The sequence below is a fragment of the Manacus vitellinus genome, unplaced genomic scaffold, assembly GCF_001715985.3.
Source record: "Manacus vitellinus isolate BGI_N305 unplaced genomic scaffold, ASM171598v3 scaffold_21_pilon, whole genome shotgun sequence".
In the NCBI taxonomy this organism is placed as follows: Eukaryota; Metazoa; Chordata; class Aves; order Passeriformes; family Pipridae; genus Manacus; species Manacus vitellinus.
Window position 1 is genome coordinate 673,032 of NW_021939546.1, and position 23,961 is coordinate 696,992.

The following is a 23,961-nucleotide window of genomic DNA, read 5'->3' on the forward strand; positions in this document are numbered from 1 at the left end:
CTGTCTTGTGCTCTCCAAACATCTCCCATGTAGCTCTGTCCCAACCATCAGCTGCCCTTACATCTGTAGCCTCATCTTGTCTTCTTCAACGGGCAGGCCGGTTATAAAGGGACAAGAAGATAGATGAAGTGGCTCAGATTCCTCAAAGAGCTCAGCATTCACACTTGAGGCCAGAGCAAACGGTCTGCTTTTAGTCTCTTTATTTTACAATGCTTGGCCTCAACACACTTAACCACATTCAAAATTGAGTCTAAAGGTTGCAGTGAGTACATCTACAGATATGACCCAAATCTGGTCGTGATTACTTATGAAAATCTCACTGAGTTCAACTGTAACATTTCTGCTTGTAGTGGAGCCAAGTTTACAGTATCAGCAACATCAAGCCAAAGCAACCGATACAGAAAAATATGCTCAATGCATTTTTATTTTTCTTCCTGCTCTGGGTAGGATTAGGCAAAAGAGTAAGGGAGGCATTACAGTATGTATTGCCAAAACCCAAGCAAATATATTTTGAATTGCAAATGCATGTTCCACCAGAAAGGGATGTTCCTTTGCAAAATGGTGGGATGCCTGCTATCAGTTTTGGTAAAAGCCATGTTAGTGCCCTGGCCACGAGTGTGGGTACCAGAAGCTCAGTTTATTTCTGGCTCTGCATCTGATATAGTCCATGTGCCCAGATGAGTCACGCCACTCCCCTTTCACTTTCTTTTTCTGTGAGAAGGGCTTTAGTATCTTTGGAAAATGCTTTGAAATTGATGATCAAATGGCTAATTGATAATCATCTTAAAGGTGTCCTCAACAGGTAAAGAGCTCACCTCAATAAATGTAAATATGCCATAAGAAGACTATTAGCTCAGTCAAAAAGTCAGCAAATAAAAATAAGCATGATCCTCTGAAACCACTGATTAGTTTGATCCATTTTCAGTGGTGAATTTGTAATCCTGGTCAAAGTTCTGAAACTAAACAATTTCTTACAACAGTTAGTTAAAAGTAGGAATGGATATTTTTTTTTCAGCAATAAAATCTTCCCTGAGGTTGCATTATGAAAAGTAATGGCTTTGATAGGTAACAGTCTATAGAGATACAAGGGCTACTATAACATAGCAGGAAATTCCGAACAAAGCTGTTATGGCTCCTCCTCAAATTAGTTTTAAAAATAAATACTGTACTTCTACTAAGGAAAAATACATTTGAGTATTTACATAGTGTAATCTACAACAAACAATTTGGGAAGACAAGTGAAAATGTAAATTTTTGCAAATAAAAAACTCATGGTGTAAAGTGTGTTAAAATGGCTGGACTCCAGTTGATCATATAATGAAATTTAACCCATCTTAAAATGAAAAGTGACTTGAAACTTAATTTTCTTAATTTTTTCTTTTTCCCCCTTTCTGTGTGTTTAGAAATGCTGAAGTGATACACACTGACAATTTGGACACTTTTTCAAGTTGAGAAATTAATCAAAACCAACATTTTCCTGCAAAGGTTTCATTTTCAACCAAGCAGGCCTCTTCTGATTAAAGAAGTTGCATAAAAATTCTTATTCATCTCTGCGCAGGAGCACTGCTGTAGCTGTTGGGTGAGTCATATCTGTTTTAGAGACAACCTTCATAATAACCTAAAGATGCTGTTTTAAGAATCCTTATATGAGTACTTTTGCCTGCACAATCCACTTGGCCCCGGGGCAGTGCCATCCCAGCTGTAGAGAGGTCACCTGTGTTCATGGGCACCAAACCAAGGACACGTGTGAGCCACTTTTGAGGAGCAAGGGCAGAGATGGCCCGTTTGCCATCCTGTGCTGAAAAAATGAACCCTGCAGCAGGTTCCCTGCAGCAGCTCCCTATGTGGACAGGAGGATAGGAGACTCAAGGCCCTCACTGGGCAGTGCTGACCCTTCCTGTGGTTCAGGGAGCCAGCGGGAGGGGTGGGAAGCCCAGGGGTCTCTGCTGCTGTGGAAGCTGACTGTTGGGTGGGATCTTTATAAGGGCACACAGGGAGCAGGTAGGAAGATGAGTGCTAGCTGTTGGAGTTAGGGAAGGGGTAGAGTGGAAAGGGCACAGGGATGGGAAGAACAAGGATTTGGAAGATGGGACAGAAACGGAGTAGAGATATGAAATGGTGGGGTGAGTGTCTGTAACTCTGGCTGTACACTCAGTTGTGAATTTTTAGTAGAAGTTTTTCAGGAGCCCTAGGTATAGAAAGCACTTTATGGAGTATTATCTGTGAAATACTGAATTCAATATTTTTGAAAGCCTGCAGCTCCTGGAAATTGTACTTTGCTACCTCTTAGACTGTAAGAGCGGATACTCTCTGGCTAACCTGCAGGGAACTTCCTTCCTCCCTTTGTAAAGGAAATAAGGATGTGAAGATATGTATCTATGCTGTTGTGTCCCTCCCACCCCCTGCTTCTTTGCACTGGTGACTTTATCAGCTTTGCTTCAGGCATCATCTCTTATATTCAAGGCCATCAGATAGAAATGAACTAGGAAAAAGAGAAATCCAACTTTTGACTCAAATTCTTGATATATAAATGATGTAACCCAGAATTCAGCATTACTCCTACACAGATCTTTACAGAAGATCATCAGTCAAGTACCAAAACTGAAGGTCAATGTTTCACCTTTGAATCATCAGATTAAAAAAAAGTTTTTCAGTGAAGCCTAAACAACAGCACTATCTTACAGTTACATATTGACAGAGAGCCTTCAAGGCAGCTAGATACACATTTGTAGCCATGCTTTTTATATTTTAACTGGGGTTTTTTAATGCTGTGACAAATTTTGAACCATAGAGAGAAGGAGACAGCATAAAGTGTGAACTGTGCTTGATAGTTTAATTAGGAAACCAGCTAGCTGGTCTTGAGTATTTTTTCAGCATGGTAATGACCCCTCCTACTGCCTTTACATGTCATTCTTTGCAGGATAGTATCATAAGGCCTTTCAGGTAAGTTATAGAATTATTGCCAAGCCAAATCATACATATTTGGCACCTTAGCACTACAGCATTGCAATCTTTTCCCACATCAGCCCTTGCAGTGGGAGGAGGGATGGCTTGCAGAGAGGCACTACAGCTGAAAGGGCTATGGGTCCTGCTATAGCCTGGCTGCAGAGACCCGACAAATCTCTTCACTCTGCCCAAAGAACCTTCTGTCACCAGGGACCCGCTAGAGCAGAGAGGTGGCTGCTCAGGCAGAGGGAGCTCTGCTCAGTCCCGTCCAGCTCTCGGCTGCTCTCAGCCAGCACCACCCGGGGCTCCGGTGCACAGCGGCTCCGTGGCACACAAACTGCACGTTCCCGGGGAAGCGGCCTCACCTACCCTGCTGTGTAACTCAGCCAGCACAGCAACGGCCCTGCTGCTTTTCGGCAAAAAGGAGACCCATCCTGGTCCCATAGCAAGGCTCCAGTTCAGTTCAAAGAGATAAAACTCACCCTAACAAGGAAATAAAAAGTTGTTCAAAATTATCTCTTCCTTCTGAGAGCAGCCTCTGATTATACAGTAAGTGAGCATAAAAATGGCATTTGCATTCTTAGGAAACAATGCCTGGGCACAGTTTGAAATGTTTCAGATTCATTCTTTGGAAACAATTTGTGTGATTTGTTTTCCTTCAAGCGGGATTCTGTTTTTCTTCTGCTGCTTGGGGTGTGTGGTTTGACACTCAACTTGTCAGTTTAGCGTTGTGAGATTGTGAGTTTTTTGAAGAGGGCACATCTGTGGTTATAGAAGAATAACAAGAAGCATCAGATGTTCAGTGAACAAAAGAGCAGAGCTTGGGAGGATCTTAGAAATGACTAGTTAGCAGAGATGACATGTTTTTGACCTAGAGCTGTAGAGGGCTAATGTAAAATTACTTATTTTCGAAAACTCTCTGGAAAAATTATCTTAATAAGGAAACACTTTAACTACATTTCTAGTTGTGAAATTTTATAACAAGCCAAAGATCTTAAGCAGCAAAAATACCTACTTTGCTTTTTTTTTTTAATTTAGTGACAGCCCACAGTTCAGAAAAAGAAGAATGTATTCAAAAAAGCTTTTAAGTCAATCAGAGTTTCTAAGCAGTAAAACTACTGCCCTTTTGAGAACAGAGGGAAGTGTTGGGACAGCAGCTTCATCCCCCATATTATTCCTTAAGATCACTTGGGAATAGTTAAGGCTGATGGACATATAACCAATCTTTGTGCAAGAAGTAGTCAGACTGCAGAGGGGTGTAGGCTTAGGCAGGTTTCTGTGTAAAAGTGAACTGGATCTAAAACTTGCCCAAAAATCAACAGCCAGTGGGGTTTGCAACAGTGTATGCCTTTGTTAAAGTGCAATTACTATTCTAGTTTAACCACCTGCATTGTTATCAAAAGACTGTAATATTTTCAAACATTTTTTAATCTTGCTCTCGTATACTGATATGAAATCACCCTCCCTCTTCTGTCTATGCAGGTAAAGATACTATACCAATTTAATATTGGTCTCAGTGAAGTATTTCTCATGTATCACATGCTTTGAGACCATGTCTTCAATTTGAAACACCCAGGAGTTTGCACTTCTTGCATAAGAAGTGCAAAAAAGCTAGTAGTCACCTTCAGGAATTCTGTGCTAAAGTGACATTTTAACATTTCAACTGCCAAAGTAACGCACCTGTAACTCGAACTACAGCCAGCCTTGCTGAATCAGTACTAGCCACAGATTTGTAAGCATTTATTCTATTTATTAAATTAACAAATCAGAAGTGTCTGCAAAAGGTTTTCCCCTGACTGTGGATAGCACTTGCAATACTGAGATGTTTATGGAAAATCCTGCTCAGTGGCAAATCCTGATTAGGAAACGTTATCATTTTTTTGCATAATAGGTGAGATAGACGTGCCTAACATATGGTTGCTATAAAATACCTTAGATGAGTCAGATCTTAGCTGACAGCTGTAAGCAGGGTTGTTCTGGCTTCTTAGATAATACTACCAATTATGATCCTTTTTGTTACTTAACTACTGTACTGTTAAATTATATTAACCTGATTTGTAGACACTCCTGTTTGAGTAGAACAAAAAAGCAAGATTTATGATGTAAATCCTGATCTAAATGTTTGCTGCTTATTAAAGCAGAATCCAAAGTCCTTCAAACTCTCTGTAGTGATGACTAATTCTAACCAAATTGTAGGACTCCCAGGAAGCTGCTGCTGTCCCACTAAGTGTTCAGTGCAGTTACATACACCATGAAATTTAAGAGGCTCAAAATTGCCAGAGATGGCATTGATCTGGCTGGCAGTGGTGCAGGATGTAGCAGTCAGTAGCCCCACTGGCTCTGCGCTCTGATCTTTGCAAGCAGCTCCCACAGGTAATCACAGCGTGCAAAAACGTACTGAAGACTTTGCTTTAAAGTACAGGCTACCAAATCATCCTGGGGCCTTCCAAGGTGGGATTCTGCAGAGTGGCAAGAGGAAACTGCCTTGGGATCACCTCTGTGTCAGCTCTAGCCTGTTCTTGGAGAGGGCCTCCTTAGAGCTCTTGTCTTGGGGTAACTGCAGGATAGCACAGTAAAGCCAACAAACAGGAGGACATCTGCAGTGTACAGGGGCCACTGCACTGTTCTGATTGATTAGCCTTCCTAAGTCTAGGACTTTACACATTCAGTTCTGGTAGCAAAGTCAGTATATTTTTTTTAGAACTCCAGCTTGCACCTTGCTCTAGTCTACAGCTGCAAGCAACTAAGGGGGAATGACTAACATTTAATCACACATGTCCTTACATTGCCTCAGTGGCTGATCTGCTTTCACTTGCTTTTTTAAACCAGTGTTCAAATGAGTGCTGCCTGAAGATATGGGTTTCCAGCTCCTCCCTGCCCCCACCTCACCAAATCCTGTTTAGCACCACAAATGCCACAGTTCATGTTCCACAGCATCTTTCAAGCATCTCCCAAAGCATTCCACGCTCTGTGCAGAGAAGTGCTTCTAAGATGAATAGTCACAAAAAGAAAGCTCTCAAGAGGAAAAGTGTTCAGCAATATTACTTTCTGCCTTTGCTAATGGAAGGCACACCCACTTCCTCTGACTCTAATCACAGCACGACTGGCTGTCAGGTGGTAGAGATGTGCAGTTGAGAAACAAGAGGTCTTTATAGGTAGATGCCTAACCCTGCCTTGTATACCATCTGCTGCTAATGGAAACTTAGGACTTGCCAAAAAGAGAAGCTGATTCTGTGTTTTCAATATTTAATGCTCACTGGAAATGACAGTTCAGCATTACCTGCTGCCCCAGTCAGATCAATCTAAACCCCACCCACAGCACTGTGTGTTCGTACGCAATTGCAAAAATAAACAGTAAGTATGGAAAGCTTAGAGGCAAATTGTAGAACTTGAATGTAACCTCCTGGATGTAATTTCAACATATGGGCATTATTTTTTCCCCTAAACAGTGCCACTCAATTTAATTCTTTTGGTTTTAACTCTTACTGGTTAAGAAAAATTCTAGTAGAAATAGTAGCCATCAAAGTGAACAATAGGATCAGATTGCTTAGAAACTTAGGGTCTAAGTTTCATAAACTATTACAAATTATTCCAAGGAGAACCAGTCTACTATGGTCGACACTCTGAGTTGACTTTTCTGCTTTCTTTCCCCCACTAGGGACTAAGGGACAGAGGTATTACCACCACCCACTTCATACCCTGCACTAAGGTAAGACTTGTAGACCCTAAATTTAAGAGCATTGGTTCTCTCTGAAGTAAATTAAGACAGGCAGGTACCTAAGGTTGGATGCCTAAATTTAGAAGGTGTGAATACTGCTTTCCCCTTCTCTCTTCCTTTTTCTTCTCTCTGATGTGTTAGTCCTTTTTTTTCTCCAGCAGTTAAAAGGTCAGTTCAGACTTCATGTCCAGCTGAGCTGTTCATTCCCTCTTGCATTTTGTAGAGTCCAGGTTCTCTCAAATTAGGGGAAGAAGGGTATTACATGGAACATCAAGGTTCACAGAACCGTTATTTCTCCCTAAAACCACAACAGATGTCTCACTTTTAAGCTACTCACTGAGACTGAAGAGTGAAAATACAGGTGACTCTTCTATGTGTAGTGTGGACAAAGCCTTTGAGGCCCCAGATGTATCTCATACATGTACCATGCTCCTTGTCGCTCCCTGCATCACTCTTTAAAAGACAGGGTAGATCTAACTTTCCAGTCCCGGGTTTAGACAGCAGCACAGCCCTGTCAGTTATGCTGCTCTAGATTTACTAAGGCACATTTTTGTTTTGATAGTCTTCAATGAAATAAATCAAGCTCTCTTCTGGTTTTAATGTAGAATTTTGTATTACCATATATAAGCATAACATTTGCCAACTTTAGACAGATGCAGCATAATCTCTGATAATTTACAGGTTACCTTACGACTTTCCTACTTTCCCGAAATGGTGACTATCAAATGGACCACTTTGAATCCTCTGCTCTCCAATAAAAATCAGCAAGCGTGGTCAATGGGCACAAAGAACCAAAACAGCAGTAGTGAAGGGTTCTGCACTAGGAAGTTTAGTATTACAGAGGGCAGTGCTTATACTGAGAGTATTTACAGGACTGTGAACTGAACTTTGGTGTGAAAATAGACACATGCCTTTTTGCCAGCCTCTTTGGCCAGCATAAAGACTGCTTTGAATAACACTGAAAAAATGTGACTTTCTCAGTATACGTGGTTGTTCTCTTTCTGAGATTACTTCATTACTACAGAAAACTTGGTAAGAAATCCATACCTGTGCTGGGCAGGGTTTGTGTCACACATTCCTCCTTTGATGTAGAGAAGCTGCAACAGCATGAAGCAGGCTCTGCTTCAAGCTTTAAACTAAACTGTTCTTCTGTTCTTTACTTAATCCATTATATACATCAGAAAAAAAAAATCACTGTAGAAGTCTGGTTTTCCCCTATTAAAGAAATATCACACTTTATTTGCCCTACTTATGCCCCATCTGCCCTAAGGCCCAGATCCATAATGTCCCTACACAAGTCGGTCTCAGCAGCTCACAAGTCAGTCACAAAAATTTAGTGTGTATGAGATAAGGCTGAAACCACCACTGACCTGAGTGTCATCTGCCCTCATCCGCTCAGCTCACAGAGAAGGAAAGACAGTAAGCACAGCAACAAGGCCACAAGGCAACAATCTGCCTGCAAACAGAAGCAGAATGAGAAGTGGGGGAGCGACACCAAAACCGAATTAAGAAAGAGTGACATCTCTTAAAGGACAGATAGTTGTGACAGAAATTAGCTTTAAGCCAAAAATGATGTCTGGATTTGAACATTTCTATGCAGTTAAGCTGTTACAAAACATGCTAATAAGAAAATTACATAAATTAACTTAATTTTTGGTACTTCAGTTGTCATCTTTACATACCGTTAAGGCTGACAGTATGAAAGATCCTTTTCAGATGAGTCTACAGCCTTTCTCCCTCGTAATGGGTATATATATGCATACTGTCTCCATTTATTTATATGTGTGTTACTCACGTCTAAGGGAGATAAAATCATTAAAGGTAAGTGAGGAATATTTCTTCAGGGCATTTCCAGCATTCTACAGAAGTCTTTTTTCTGGCCTCATGGAAGGATAAAGGTTATTCTGTTCTCTTAGGGCAAGGAAAAGAATGGGGGAGCTTACCACACAGGAGCTGAAGGAGAGAGACAAAAATTCTGAAAGCTTACTTTTTTGAGCTGCTGAGAAAGACAGTAAAAGCAGCTACACTGAACCCTGATAAAGAGGTCTTTGAGCCTGCAACCTATTCATTCTTATTACAAGATCGTACATTTCCTACACAGTAGGTGCTGAAGACCAAGCCTAAAAATAACTAAAAAAAAAAATAAAAAAAATCACACCACTAAACTGACAGGAAGTGTAAAAACTTTCCAAGTGTGAGCCATCGAACGTAATAAAACACAGTCATATTCCTGATATATTTGTAATGCCTTCTAGGTACAGTCAGTATAACAAAACTGTTGTGAGGTAATCTTTGTGCCCCAAGGTAAATGTGCATGGAACAGGACAATGGCTTGCTCATCCACAGTGAAGTTCTAGCTAAAAATAGAAATATATTTAACTTCTAAAATCAGAAGCAAATAGATGTAAAAATCAAGGTTTAAGTTCTGCTAAGAGTATCATACCTATTACTCAGTCTTCTACAGAAGTTTATCTTTTGGTGAGGTTTTGACCCTTCTTTCCATATGTATCAAGTAAACTTTTTCCATCACGGCCCAAAGCTGATGTACCTTCTATCCAGTAACTCTTACGAATTTTATATCAGACATGCTCTGATTGCAATGGGCAATTTTTTCCTGTTGCATACTTAGAAAAATGTGTAGCTGTAACTCTGCATTAAAGGTTATGCACATTCTAAATTGTTGCTTTTACAATGTATACTGAACATAACTTCCCATTACAAGGTAAGTTAGGAAAAGTCAAGCATCTCCTAAATAAAGTGTACTGCACAATGAAGCTTCCAGGGAAAAGCTGCATGGCCGCCTTTGCGTTTATTCTGAACGTATGAAGGAACAACACATCAATAAACTAATTAAGTGGAGAGTTCCCTTATGATGTCCAATTACAGAAACAAAACAAAGGAATAAACTTTGTTTTTTCAAATGGAGTCGCTGCGCAGCAGCCCTGGTAAGTCTTGCTTCAGCCTTACCTAGTGCTGGCATTTGCTGCAGACTAAGCACTGTCACTTACAACCTTCAAGGCTCTCAGAGGACAGTGTCCTATGAACTGAGAACGATGCAGTAAACCATATTATGGAATCATTAAGAATCACTAGTGGATTAGTTTTAAATTGCAATTTATAATCAGTTAGTGCCAGAAGCAAGCCCAAAGACACTCAGTCTAAACAACATGTCTCTTTGAAATTAAATGACTACTGAAAGCCAAAAATTTTAGTTATTAAAATATATGTTAAAGTCCAAATTATTAACAGAGTCTGTTTAAAAATAACTTTTACATAAGTTCAAAGACCACTCCTTTTGTCAGAAGCAGCAAGAGAAACAGGCTATAACTCAGACATCTTTGTGTACTGTCACAGTCATTCTTACAGTTACTGCTCCATGCATTGGGGCAACCGGAAAAATGTCAGCAGCACTGTTCTTAACACTCCAGGCTAATATTCTTCCCCTCCCCCTCTTTCCCTAATTCCTGTAGACAAACTGAAAGTTTCCAAACTAAGAAAAAAACAAATTCCTTTCTACTGCTTTTAAACACACAGTTTGCAGATGATCCACATGGTAACTTGTCTTCGTGCATACCTTGAACAACTGCTGTTATAGGCAGCTTTCCCACAAGACTTCAAAATTCTTACCCATAGCAAGGAAATGAAAAAGCAGAAGTGCAGATAGTACAATTCATACTAAACTATATTTTTCATTTTAAAAAAGTTCCAACAATTGAAGGTATTCTTTTATTCTCTGTGCAACTATTTCAGGTGGTAGGAGATGTTAAGATGATCATGTTATTCTGTGGGGAACAAAGGATTGAGATCAGTAATGTTAATACACTAATTAATATTATAACTCTGTTTTCATTGAATCAATTTAATATGATCAAAATAAATAAGGTATTTGCTCTAAATTTTTTGGCCTTCCCAGAATGCAATGTGGTCTCAACGTTAAGAAAAAAATACATATCTCTCGACTCCATTTTATATCACAAAGACTGAACAAAACAATTTAATTGTAATAATTAAAAAAACCCTGCTGAGCCTTGGCTGTTGTAGCCACACAGAATTTATTTTTTTTTTAAAAATTGGGGTAGTAAAAATTCCTCTCAAAATTGCAGTAAACCACTACATATTATCAAAAGATTAATGTGATAAGTAAGCAGCTGGCATTTACTGTAAGTGACAAAATGATGACACTCATTTCCATACTATATATATTTCTTTACTTTAAAATGTGCTTCACACATTTTCTACTCTGGCTGATACAATCTGTAGTTACTGTGCATACTTACAAAATGCTGAAAATAAAAACCAGTGTTAACTGCCTTGGTTTTATGACACACAAAGTAGCTTAAAATTGACTGACCATTCAAGTCGTCAGTCCATTCTAAATATTCTTGTTAAACTTTCCAAATCTTCATTTTTGAAATGCAGTTCTTCCAGCAACGTGGTCAGGAACTGTGTGTACATTGGGCTTGTTTGAGTATTCTTGAAAAGTGGAGTAGTTTGTGACAATCTGGAAAAAAACCAAACATATTTCATACAGAAAAGCAATTTTTCAGTGTCTGACGTAAAAAAACAAGCAAAGCTTGTGTGTTCAAACAACGGTATTGAAGAAAGGCAGTGCATACTGTCACACTTGATTCATTACAAAATATAATGGACTGTATGTGTTATATAAAATGTGATCCACACCAAAATATGATTTTTAATTAAGATGTAGTGAAAAAAAACCCCTAATTGGAAAAAAATGAGTGAGTAGTTTGTATGTCTCTAACTGGTGTATACTGCTGTTATTTAATGTAGATAAACAAAATTCAGAATGAACAAAGTGCAAAACATTATACAATTATACATAAAAAAGGAAAGATCTCGGTCATTATTTTCTTCGTTACCAAAAATCTCCTAAACAATCATACAGTAAAAGCTGTATACTTCTTTGCATGACTAAAATATAAAAGAACCATAAAATTCTGTTTAAAAGAACCAAGAATAATATTTATAGTCACACACTGTCAAAGTTCATAAAGACTTTCAAGAAGGTGACTTCCTCAGCCAATTTTCCCCTGCTCTGTGTGCCATAAACCACAACTTAAGAGTAGCAAACCCATTTTGCTTTGTGCCAAGATTTCTCCAAACACAGAGAAGCCTCCCGTAGAGGCATTTTGGATTATTACTTATTTTACTTGATGCACACAGGCACGAGACATCAATTAAATTCTCAGACCAAGGAACAATTTGAGTGAGTAATCAGAGCAACCTGATTTCTTAGTTTTGACACTCTGTACCTTAAAGCAGTTTAATTAAGAGGTTGGGCAGTTAGAACAGAGCTGGCAGAACAGAGCCCCTCCTCACAGGCTGGAGGTTGGTTTTTGCATTATGACGCTTTGTCAGCGGGGGAGCAGAGGAAGTGCTGATAGAGGATCAGAGTAACCATTTCAGAGTGTTTGGAGACAAGGATAGTGAGAGAAACACCCAGAGATGCATTATTGCTAGTCTTCAATTCATCCTTCTTAGAATTAAGTAGACTGTATATGAAAAAAGACTGGTGGCAGAAACAGTCATGACTTCCTGAGTGCTGGTGCCAGGCAGTTGCAGCATTGTCAACCACTCTCTTGGCAATGATGTAGATTTACATGCATTTTTATCTGAATTTTCTTACTCCTGCCATGGGTTTAAGAGGATGTTAACAAGGACATTATTTTTCAAAAAGAGGAGAAAACTTGTGCAGCTTTAAGTAATACTCTAAAACTAAAATCTTTATACAATGAAGCTCACACAATTTTTTTTGTACTGCAGTTTGTAGTATTACATAGTTTCATGAATTACAAACATATCCTAAATGTTAAACTCTGTTTAAGACACTCTGTTTAAGGAATAGCTACTATAGCTCACACCAAGAAAGAAAGAAAAAGGTATTAATATTGTTAGGGAAATTACCAGGCATTAAATATTGAGAAAGGGAAGTTAAAAAAAGAAAAGACATTTTAGCTGTGGATCAATTTTTTTCCTTACTTGAGCTTTGTTTAAAAACTAATTAAGTCACTAATTATCTGATAAGCAAGAGACTAAATCAACAAGTAACTTCAGAGAGGCACGTACAAGTTTCTAGCAATTAGTTAAAAGTTGCGTCTTGATGGGACAATGTGTTAAACATTTATGAATATATGTGCAAACACTTCACTCTTGGAAAACTGTGTCCTTTTGGTCTAACTTGTAATTTGAAAAGCAGTTATTGTTGAGTACTTTTCTACTTTTAAGTGGATGTTGGAGCAGAAGCTTTTGTCTGCAAGAGGAGCAAGCACAAGTTGCTTATTTGCATCAAGAGGTAAGTCACATGTTCTAAGTAACACTGGTCCAATGTATATTTGAGATACTGCACAACAGAGCATTGAGGGGCTGTTTAACTGAATTAAACCTTAATTGTATGCAAACAAGCCAGAACAGCATTTGGGATCAGTATCTTCAAGTCACTGAAAGCTACTATGACCCTATGTCTGAAGAAACTATCATGACTAATTCAATTTAATGATACACAGGATTTCAGTTCAAAGATCATAGAATTCCCTTGAAACACTGCAGCATCTTCAAAAGACAGAATATAAACAGGAAACGGGATACTCTGGACCACAATAAAAACAACAACTGGCTTCTGCAACAATGAAAAGAAAAATATGAATTTTGCTTTTCTGTTACTTCTTTCACATATTGCAACATTCATCTGGAACAGACTTTTGTGAATAAAGTAAAATAAAAATAAGAAAAGCTAAAAGATGAAGTGATTTTAAAATAACCACCTACAGAATTACACAAATATAAATGTTACAGTCCAAAATCATACACCCATTCTTCAAAGGCTCGCCTTCAGCACACCCGTTAAAAGGAAATGTTCATGCTCAGCTCATGGAAAAGTAGTATATCAGAGTTGATGAAAGTGTCGTTTCCTGCACACCCACTTACACCATATGGTAAACAGGTATTTGTAAAGATTAAAAAGTGTTAAAAATGTCAAACTATATCTGATTGATAAAATTTGTATTTGCTGGCTATTCCACATATGTTATATGTTCAAGAAAAAAACCACAAAAGCGAAATTCATGTGAAGACCAAGCAATTATCATCAAGCTATTAAATGACATCTGGCTACCACAAAATGTTTACATAGTTTCAGTGCTTCAACTCAAGACCCAAGCTTTCTGTGAATTACTTGCCTTACAAAAACATTTGACAAGTATATTTTTAAGATCATCATAACCAGGATGACTGGTAACTACTCTTCTATTAGAATGATGGAGTTGAACTAATGAAGGATCACAAAGTCTCCTGAACACTTGTTTCAGAACATGGAAATGAAGGAGGATATGGCAGCAAATACAGGCAGCAATTTTTTCCCCTTCTCCAACAAAAACACACACAGAGGCACAGATTACTTCATATGTGCTACAAGGGTGCCAACAAGCCTCTGATCGAGGTGCAATCAATAGATTCTTGCAACAGGTCCCCACCTGAAAGGAAGACCAATGCATTTTTGCTCTGTTTTGACAGTTACAAATCCGACTATGGCTATGAGCAATCTATTCCTCTCACTCTGTGCAAGCATTTCAGCTGAAGATCTGGTAACATGTACGATGTACACTTAACAAAAAGTACTTACAAGCCTCCACCATCATTTCAGGTGATTCACCACAGCTATTGAAGATTCTGAGAGATCAATCAGCCATTCCAGCAATGTGCCATTAGCATGACTCTAAAGCACTTTTGCTTCATGGCTATGACAAAGTCACGTCACATTGCTGACAAGGACTGAGCCAGGAGTAACACATGACAAAACCCAACTGTGCAGGAGACACTCTGTGAAGTACTAGAGATCATTACCTGACAGCTACTACAATAAAGCATTAAACAGAACCCTGTCTGAATAGAAAAACTTGTTATACTACAAGTCTGCCAATACTCAGACACAAATGAAAAACATTTTAATGGAAACTCTACATCAAAGTGTGTTTCTGGGATCTGGTAAGGACTGACTAGCAATACCACGCTTTTTGTGTGTGTGTGATCAAATGGCTCTGAAAGAAGAGCAGCTTATTGAAGTCTAAGTCTGTAATTCAAAAGCAGGGAATAGCACCATCATGTGGGTCACAGATAATGGAAATTAATTTGGAAATCTGTCAAATTTCTATTCAAAACTCACACTTGCTTGGCTATTATGAGTCAATTCCAGATTTGAAAAAACAAAGTCATGAATGTAGGACAGCCCATCTTTGTGAATAATTAATTGATACTTAGAAGGACTAAGTTAAAAGGCCATCAACCCACAAGACTTCCAGCTTTCTCCCTCTACATATTTTTTTATAATCAACTGCTTTTCATATTTACCATTAACATACTCTTCTTCCCAGCTCTGTATTTTGAGTTGAAATCACTAAGGAAATTGTCTCCAATTGCTTCTACAAGGTATAAAGCAATTGTTTTGTTTAAGACAAATGGCCAGACAGAGTCAATACAACACATGTTACACATCAGCAATAAAACTCATTGAAAGAGATGTGCACTGTGGCTCGTAGACCATCTGCCTGTACATACAACTGTAGTGCTGCCATGTACCAACCACTTGCTGTGTTTATCCATCTCATGAATCCCTGCCCAAAGGCACTCAGACATTTTGACAGAGTAAGTCAAAGCATCACTGTAATTTTGAATGTTCTTCACAATACATTGACTGCCTGCTTAGAGGTAGAGTCTCTCACTTCCAGTATCTCACTGGATACAGTAGGTTTGTCTAGAGACAGCAATTTTGTTAGTAACGTATCTTAAATCACAGCAGGATTTCCACAGACCTTAAAGCATGATGCATCCCTAAGGCCAGAGTTACTCTCAGACAGAAGGCTGATCTGAAGCATGTGAGTGTAGCTGTAAGTTAAAGATGCAACACCAGGGAGCTTAAAAAAATTATAAACTTTGTTATAATTAAGTGGTTACAATTGACACTGTTTTAACACATGCTCAGAAATTAGAAAATATGACAGCCTCAACTCAGCAGTTATGTTCCCAGTTTCAGTGAAAAAAACCCCACTTGTTTCTAATAACTTTAGTTTGAGCATCATTGAAAAATCTCAACATTAAAAAACCCCAAACCGTTAAAAGTAAAAGACTGTCTCTAGAGTGAACATTTTCCATTAGAACACATTAATATTTGACAGACAAGCTTGAACTGGAAGCATCTAACTTACAAACAAGATGCAAAAGTATTTAAATATATCTTAGGAATTAAGCTTTTTAAATTAAACTATACTAGGACTGAAAAAAAGTAATTATGATCAGTGTCATTTGCAACTCTGAAATTTAAGCACCTTCTAATCTGGGGCCTTTTGTTACCATATCCAATGGGTCAAAGAGGAAATCATGAGTATTCAGGGGCAATTTTCTTTAATCTCCCCCAATTTATTCCTGTATTATATTCTCTTAATAAAAGATAAAACACTCTGAAGTCCATGGTGTTGAATGGTAACAACTGGCAGAAAAAACCAAATTTTCTATTGAGATAAAAAAGCCTATTCTGGTCTAGTTTTAAATATAGCCTGAAGATCCTATTCTCATCATAAAGACAAGAATTTTGTAACTGAAGTACAACTTATGTTTTATTTATTATTTAACTTCCTTTCATTATTGTGTACTGACTTGTCCACAGAATCCAGCACAGGCACTTTAATTCTCCGATGGCAACAGAAACTAAATTATTCATAGTTCAAAATTTTTGTCCACTACACTCAAATCAATGCTAAAAACATTGATTCAAAATCAACGACTGGAATTCCTACATAACCCAAGTATATGGCAAAAATTAAGATTCATTCAAAAGTTAACTTTGTTAATTGTTTCCACCATCTTCATTTTTTTCCTATGCAGCTTCTACAAGTCCGCTCAATAAAAATGATCTTTCATACATGTTTATGCATATACTTACACAAAATATATATTTTCTTCATTTAAATTTCACTTTCCACACACATTTTTCATATAGTTGGTGTCCAGACACAAGTCAACTTGTGGGGGCCAAATGTGGCCACCAAAACTTTACTTGTGGTGTAGCCAGATGGATACAACTAACAGTAAAAGGAAAGCATTCCTGCAGTAACAAGGGTTTATCTAACTACTTGATAGGAGTGCTTGCTAACAACTAAAAAAGAGACAATAACTTGCTTTTCTTTCCCTTCCCCCCTGCCCCAGTGAGTTCCGTGTATCCAAACAGGCAGCTCGCAGTTCAGAGAACAGTCTGAGACTGAAGGTGAAGCCGCACCAGCCCACACCCCACAGCTCTCTGGGACGGGGCTCGGGGCCCGGCCCTTGGGGCCAGGCTGTGCAGCAGTTCCCTCCAGTCACATCATGTTCACGGGGGCTTTGGAGGCTGCGTGGACATTTGCAAAATAGTGTGCAAGTTCTACCCTAACATACCCCATGAGAGCTTGTTTTATGTCTTTCCCTTCATAGGAGAGTCCAGTTATTGTTTTTCCATTAAACTGCATAAGGACGTTTTTTGAAGGCACTTCAATGTTTTAACTGTACTGTGCAGGAGAGAAGAGTTGAGGCAACAGGCTTATGGCTGCCTTATCAGGTACAGAAACTGTTCCTTTAAAATGGATTTAATAAAATGCAAATGTTCTGGATCTTTGCAATTTTTTAACCTAACAAACAAGCTATTTGCATGAGTAGTAGAATATATTGTTTATGCCACTTTCTTCCTCTCCCTTGAAAGTTACGGACTACTCCATCAGCTGCCAGCTGTTATTTGTAATAGCCAGCTGTGTAACTACAAAGGTCCTGCAATGAAAAAAATTTATAATAATGTTGCATCGATACAACAAAATACAGAAAAGGAAAAAAAAAAATCAATTAACTTGTCCTCAAAATATTAACTTCCATAAGATAAATGACCCTTGACTTTCAATGCAGGACTAATTAAAAACTTTCCCATATATAAAAGAAATTTCTATTTTCATCATTAGGACAGTAATTAATTTTACAGGCAAAGTAAAAGTCTGATGCAAATGAACACTCAAGTCTTAAAATCAGTAATGTGTTTAAGGAAACCACAGTGACACATACATGGTGTGACATTCAGTACAGCCATTTAGTGCTATTTGTGTCAGATCTGTACGTTGTATACTTGAAGGCAACATGCCTTCAAAGGTACACTCTCTATATAAATAACGACAAAAAAAATTTAAAATGTCTCAAAAATTAGATAAACACCTGAAACTTTCAGTTAATGTAACTCATACTATTTTAGCACAACATAATTAATTATATAATACAATTCTTCTCAGAAATTAACTAGCAAATGGCATTTCTCACTACTCCCATATTTCAGCTCCCTGTGCGTAACCAGTAGCACAAACAATAGCAACAATTTCTATTCAGCTGAGAGAAAATTTAGAACTCAATTGCTTTGTACACTGTTTTAGTCTCTGCAATTGCAAGCATCAACTGTTTTTTTTTCCCCACACAGTATCACTCCTATAATGTTCTTTCCAAGCAAGTGTCGTGACCTTATATATGCACACACAGAACAAAGTCAGTTCCCTTGGCACTTGTCCAGGAAAGGAACTACACATTTCAGAACATTCAGCAGGTGGAAAATGACGTCACGTTCCCTACAAGCATTTGCCAGCATTATGCTGAACCTGTAACACTAAACAGTTGCCTTAATTAGTCAGGGATCACTGTTTTTAACCCAGGCTTAGCCTGTCTAATGAGAAAGATGACAGCTAACACTCTGGAAATATTTTGCTGTCATGCCAGTGACAAAAATTCCACAACCTGTGACTCCTTTAAAGTCCTAGTAATAATATGTAATGCCTCTATTTGCCTCCTGATGGAGTGATATTTAAGAACTCTATTTTCAAAGACTTACTTATTTTTAAATGACTACCAGGACTGCCATCAACGGAAATATCATATAGGTCGAGCAAAAAACAATTACTTGGGTAATTATATGCCAAATAGCATTTTCAGGTTTCTTTAACAGTGGATTAGAAAGACCTTGAGAGGACTAAGGAAGCACCAAAATCAGCTCCAAGACATCTATGGTTTCTTATCCAGAATTCTCTTCTACAAAGTTTAGCTGGATCAGACTCTGTTCCACCATTTTGTATTAACAGATATGACTGCAGGATAATTTTCTAAAAAACAGAGTAGGTACCCACATCTATATTACCATATTCCAAATTATGACTACAACATTATTTCACAGACACAAAGGATTAGAACATTTATAATACTGCATCTGATTTAAAGCACTTGCATTCATAAAGAGATTCGTTCCAAGAAGTTTCAGTTCAGCTTACTTGTCATCATAATGCCAAGGCAAAAAAGAGTTCAGAATTTCAACCCAGAAGAAATCACTATCAGCTGTTTCTCTCTAACAAATCTAAGTTTCTTAGGTACACATTTCAAGGACAGGCTTTGTTTAAAGAGCTCCATTTATTTGAAGTCTGTTTCCTGCTAACCAGCTGACAGATCAAAGGTACTTCTCAGTCCTATCATTTGTTCCCATTTCCCCCTCTTCTTTAACTTAGACAAAATTTTAAATTTAGTATCTTTAAAATTAATTTTAAAATTGATCCTTTCAGCCTTCTCAGTCTTCTTTTCCTTTTTTTATGTTCCACAAAGTTTTCCTGTGACACTTCTCAAATACTGGAATATATGCCACTGAAGTATTTAGTTACATGAAATTAAGGACAGGTATAAGTCTCCGATTAAAGAATGCTAAAATGCAAGCTTCTCAGAGCCTGAACCTTTTAAGTACTTTGTAAAACACACACGGTTTTATAAATTATTGTGCACATAAAGAGGGACAATTTAATATCTAAAAGATGCTTTTATATTCAAACATGGTACATTGTATGAATTAAACATTGTTTAATATACTTTCACTTTTGCAACTGCTCAACTTTTTTGCTTCCACATATGGGTATTCTATTCCTATCAATTCATTATCTCAGTGATATGTAAAAAAAATAAATTCAAAAAAGACAAAATAAAATATAGTGACCTACAGTTAAAGCAGCTACAATGCAATATGCTTAGATAAACAATGTCAGTACTTGACTTTATACAATGTACTCACCTGTTCTCAGTTACTAGGGAAACAATGATCGTAAAATTGATCATAGTTTGGTTTCACAAGTTTCTAACATTGTAACTTGATTACAGTCCAGGATACAGATCAAACACCTGGAACAATGCAGCTGAGTAAAGAGACATGCTAGGAATAGACTTGCTTCCACTGTGTCCAAATCATTTTTTATTCACAAGTTAAACATAATGACCTCAATACTTCTCTACTTGCCTTTCCCAGTTTTGAAAACAAATGCCAGCGTGGTTTTGGACCTCTCAACATGAGATTCTTAGAAATCCCCAGAAGTTACAGATTCTTAAGCATCTTTTCCCAGACACGTCAGCACACAGTAGGTTTAAAAAAACCAAACAAACCAAAACCAGAAAACCCCAAAGTCTTTTCCTGTTTAATTGTTTTATTTCCAAATCTATTCCTGACTTGATGATTCCTATTAAATCACTTTTCTACGCTTAATCTCAATCTTCCCATATCTACAGCAGACGAGTACTAGTAACACTGACTTGTGAAAGTACACTGACCTAAACATATGCCTAAAAGCAGCAGAATATGTGATGAGGTTGGGAACAAATATGAAGAGCCAGAGGAACCTCAACTATCCGTTAACTTTTTAAAAACCCAAATACCTCATCTCAGAAATACTGAGTTTTATGATGAATGAAATCTATTCAGTGTGTTAAGATGTTCAGATGGACAGAAGGTGGAAGACAGAGAGTGATATATGCACTTCTGTGGAATGTAGGCTGTAAGTGTGGTACACAAAATGGAATGAAACATACTGAGATCTCAAGCCTCTAAACAACCAAGCATCTGTACAGCTTTTGCACTGATGCTGGTTTTGCACTTAACAGTCTGTAATTATCCATATACACTTTGCAGTTTCTGGACTAAACTCCCACATACTGGTTAGCTGTGTTTGCTACCAGCCAGTTAAACGTGAGAAATATGAGAAGTAGTATGAACTGCCTTTGCATTTGATTCTTACAATATTAGGACACAAAACCAGGTCTCCAGTTCATCAGTGTACTGCCCACTATCAATTATCATATAAAAATAATTTGCCTCCTCTCTGAGTTAATCTCCTCTCCCCTTCAAATTTTCATGCCTCTGAGTAATTTTTAGTTTATTTCTGGTCACTGTAGAATATTATAGGACCAGCAGTGTTCTCCAATATAACATTCTTGATATGAAAGTAAATAAAATGCACGTCTCTATTTCCCCCAACTGACACAGACCTTCAATATGTGGGTCTTCGGGTAGGTTGTGGACCACTGTTGATCCAAGCAAATTACAAAAGCTCAATTATTCAACTATTTCTGTTTCCTAAGACATAATTCATTCATAAAGGTTTTTAAGGTCTTCTTGGTTTTTAATCACTTTTAGGATTCTTCCTCCTTAAAACCATTACACACTTAATGTAAGTCAGGCAAAAATATTGTCTGCTATGTTCAACAGCAATATAACAAAGGAAACTAGAATCTCTGGAATGAAATAATGCCTTTCTAGACAGCCTGTCTTACTGTTTAGTGTTACAAGGTTTTACATTCCATAATCTACATCAAGCAGCATAAGAGAGAAATCATTATCTCTTCAAATAATACTGCTCTTTCACAGGGATTTTTTACAATCAAAGTTTTTCTCTTATAGTGGTTTTTCTCTTATAGAGTTAAGGAATACAATACTTCTACCTCAGGGACAATTTATTTCAGTGCTAAAGAAGAAGAGGACACACCTTTCAGCCTATGAGAGGTACCACTATGACTATCTGCATGGAACCAAACAAATGAATCCAGAATCCATGCTAAAAATTCTGCTGGTACAAAATACCTGAGGATCACATGCCAGGAAGCTGTAGTAGCCTTTCCAGTGATGTCCACCTCTACTTTTTTTTTGGTTCAGAAACAAGCCAAATTAACACTGATTTGTGTCTTACGATGAAGTTTCCTGTACGCCAAAACCACTGCTTATATGTCATATCCCCACTAATGCAGGCTGTTCTTTACAAAGTTAACTAAGATAAAATTAAAACTCTGAATATAAAAGATGCAAACGTGTGTCAAAGTCATGTTTTTCTTTTAACAGATGGGTAATGTTTCATGATTAAAAAAAATGTTTACCTTGAATGTATTAAGATTAATTATTAATAAGTACGTATATTTTCATAGGGCTACAGCTTCAGGATTCAGTTGCAAAATGAACAGTTCAGTTTGCTCAGTGGATGAAGTTAAAATACATTCAGTTTAAAGCTAAATTTAGGGAAGCTGTTAACAGTCTGAGTTACTGATGGCTCACTGGCAGCATTAGTTCACAGCTGTCTATATTACTATTACTGTACTACTTATTCTGCACAATGACATGACTTCCAATGGACTAAGCTGTATGCACCCATTACAGAAGGAGGAAAAATATGACACAACAGAATTCTTCCAAACATAAACCTTTTAAAGAAATATCACTTTAAAACAGTACTCTCTCTGGGCTTTTTTCCCATCTGCTTTATCACAGTTGTAGCATAAAGTTCAATAGGACATGAACTCCCACTGACCAAGTCAGCTCCCCAATGAGTCAAGATGATGAAGCAGACATCCAAATCTAGCATGCTACCTTTCAGAGGCTTGGAACACAAGTGGCAACAAAAATCTCACTTATGCACATGAAAGGCAAAAACGAAGTGGCAAAGTACTTTCCCTACTATCATATTCTTAATTCACAAGTATATTTGGAATGTAATCTTGCCAACGGTGACTAAAACAGAAGATCCAAAATGATGTTCCACATCTCTACATTCTAACAATGTAGAGATGAACACTGTTAGAACACCACCACGAAGGACAATTTATAGGTGGTGATGCACTTTGCACACCAGCTCTGCACGGTTGCAGATGTCAGTCTGAATGCCCACACATACAGCTGCTGGAACAGGGAGATTTCTATCTCTTGGAGGGATTTCCAAGACACTTGGCAGAAAGCCATGGCCTTGCTCTTCCCTTGCACTGGGCAACAAAACTGGCAGGTGCAGAGACAGCAGGTTTCTGAGCCAACCCTCCTAACTCTGTGTAGCAGAAGTCCAGGAGACAGTGTGTGCTACAGCTCCCCTCCTGCTGATGAAGCCAAGGACCAGCACTGTTAAGAGGAACTAATTATCCTGGACTCACCTCAGAGAGTTTGTGCTGGGCAAACACCAAAGTCACACAGCACATCCAAATCTCCCATTCAGAAGGCTACCAGAACGGAAAAACAACTGCAGCTGTATGGGCTGCAATGAAATCCAGGGTCACTTCTGCACAACAGCACTACACAACAGTGGGGCTCTTTTGTGTCAGGAGAAACATCTCCTTGGAAACTGTTAAGATTTCTCCATCTGTTTTCTCCCTTATGAATGATGAAGATATTAAATTATTTTAAAGTTGGCACTGATTAATATCCAATTAACAACCCTGAAATCCCTTACAGTACTGTTCCATGTATGTTTCCTAAATATTACTGGAACATGCTAGGAAGAACTAAGATAATACTGATCATGTCCACAATCTGCCAAATGAGCAGCTTTGAGTTTGCTTAGAAAGTGCTGATGAGTAAGTAAGCTTAATAGAACTGCTTAGCAGAATTAAGAATTGTTTAACAGAAAACCTATTTGAGCTCACACTTACCAAATGACATCCTAAAATTAAGAGAGAAAAAGGGAAGAAGGTATTTTTTAAATTTTTTAACATGTTAAGACAAACTTGCCTTTATTTTACACAATAATATAACTCTGCAGATAGAGACAACACTATAACTGCATTCAAATGTTTTTATAAAAAGACTTTTTGGATTCTTGGTCCTGCAAGCTCTGTTTCGAAATGGTAAATAATTCTATTTCTAGCTTAATAATAATAAATGATTTTTCTCAGCTGAAACCTGGAACCAAACTTCCATCATCAAATGTGCTAAATAAAAGATCATCCAGCTGACTTGCAGAGTGACTCTTTTTCCTCCAGAAACCACATACAAGTCTGATTCACATCCTATATGTATTTGTACATTAGATTTGTACATTTCAAACATTCAGACACTTTCAGATAAGAACACAGTAGTGATATCACAAAAATCTGAATTCCTCTTAAAATAATTTAGAAATGTTAGCCTTGAGCAATAGATGTGCTCTCGTGTGCAAAGAAGTAAAAACATATAC

At 37.8% G+C, this 23,961-nt stretch overlaps 1 protein-coding gene and 1 long non-coding RNA gene across 3 annotated transcripts in view; one reads left to right on the forward strand and one right to left on the reverse strand.

Moving 5' to 3' along the window:
* The first annotated feature begins 1,407 nt into the window (after positions 1 to 1,407).
* On the forward strand, positions 1,408 to 12,977 carry LOC108639599. Its single transcript, XR_001920617.2, has 3 exons — positions 1,408 to 1,579; positions 6,605 to 6,655; positions 12,911 to 12,977. It is a non-coding gene; the product is annotated as an uncharacterized LOC108639599 (long non-coding RNA).
* Positions 9,871 to 23,961, reverse strand: part of RPAP2 (RNA polymerase II associated protein 2) — a 32,656-nt gene continuing 18,565 nt past the window's right edge. For both annotated transcript variants that reach the window (XM_018072280.1, XM_018072279.2), the window contains exons 11-12: positions 11,016 to 11,165; positions 9,871 to 10,446 (exon numbers count right to left, since the gene is read on the reverse strand). In XM_018072280.1, coding sequence (XP_017927769.1) covers positions 11,027 to 11,165 — 139 coding nt within the window. In that variant the 3' untranslated portion in view covers positions 9,871 to 10,446; positions 11,016 to 11,026. The remainder of the gene's footprint in view (positions 10,447 to 11,015; positions 11,166 to 23,961) is intronic.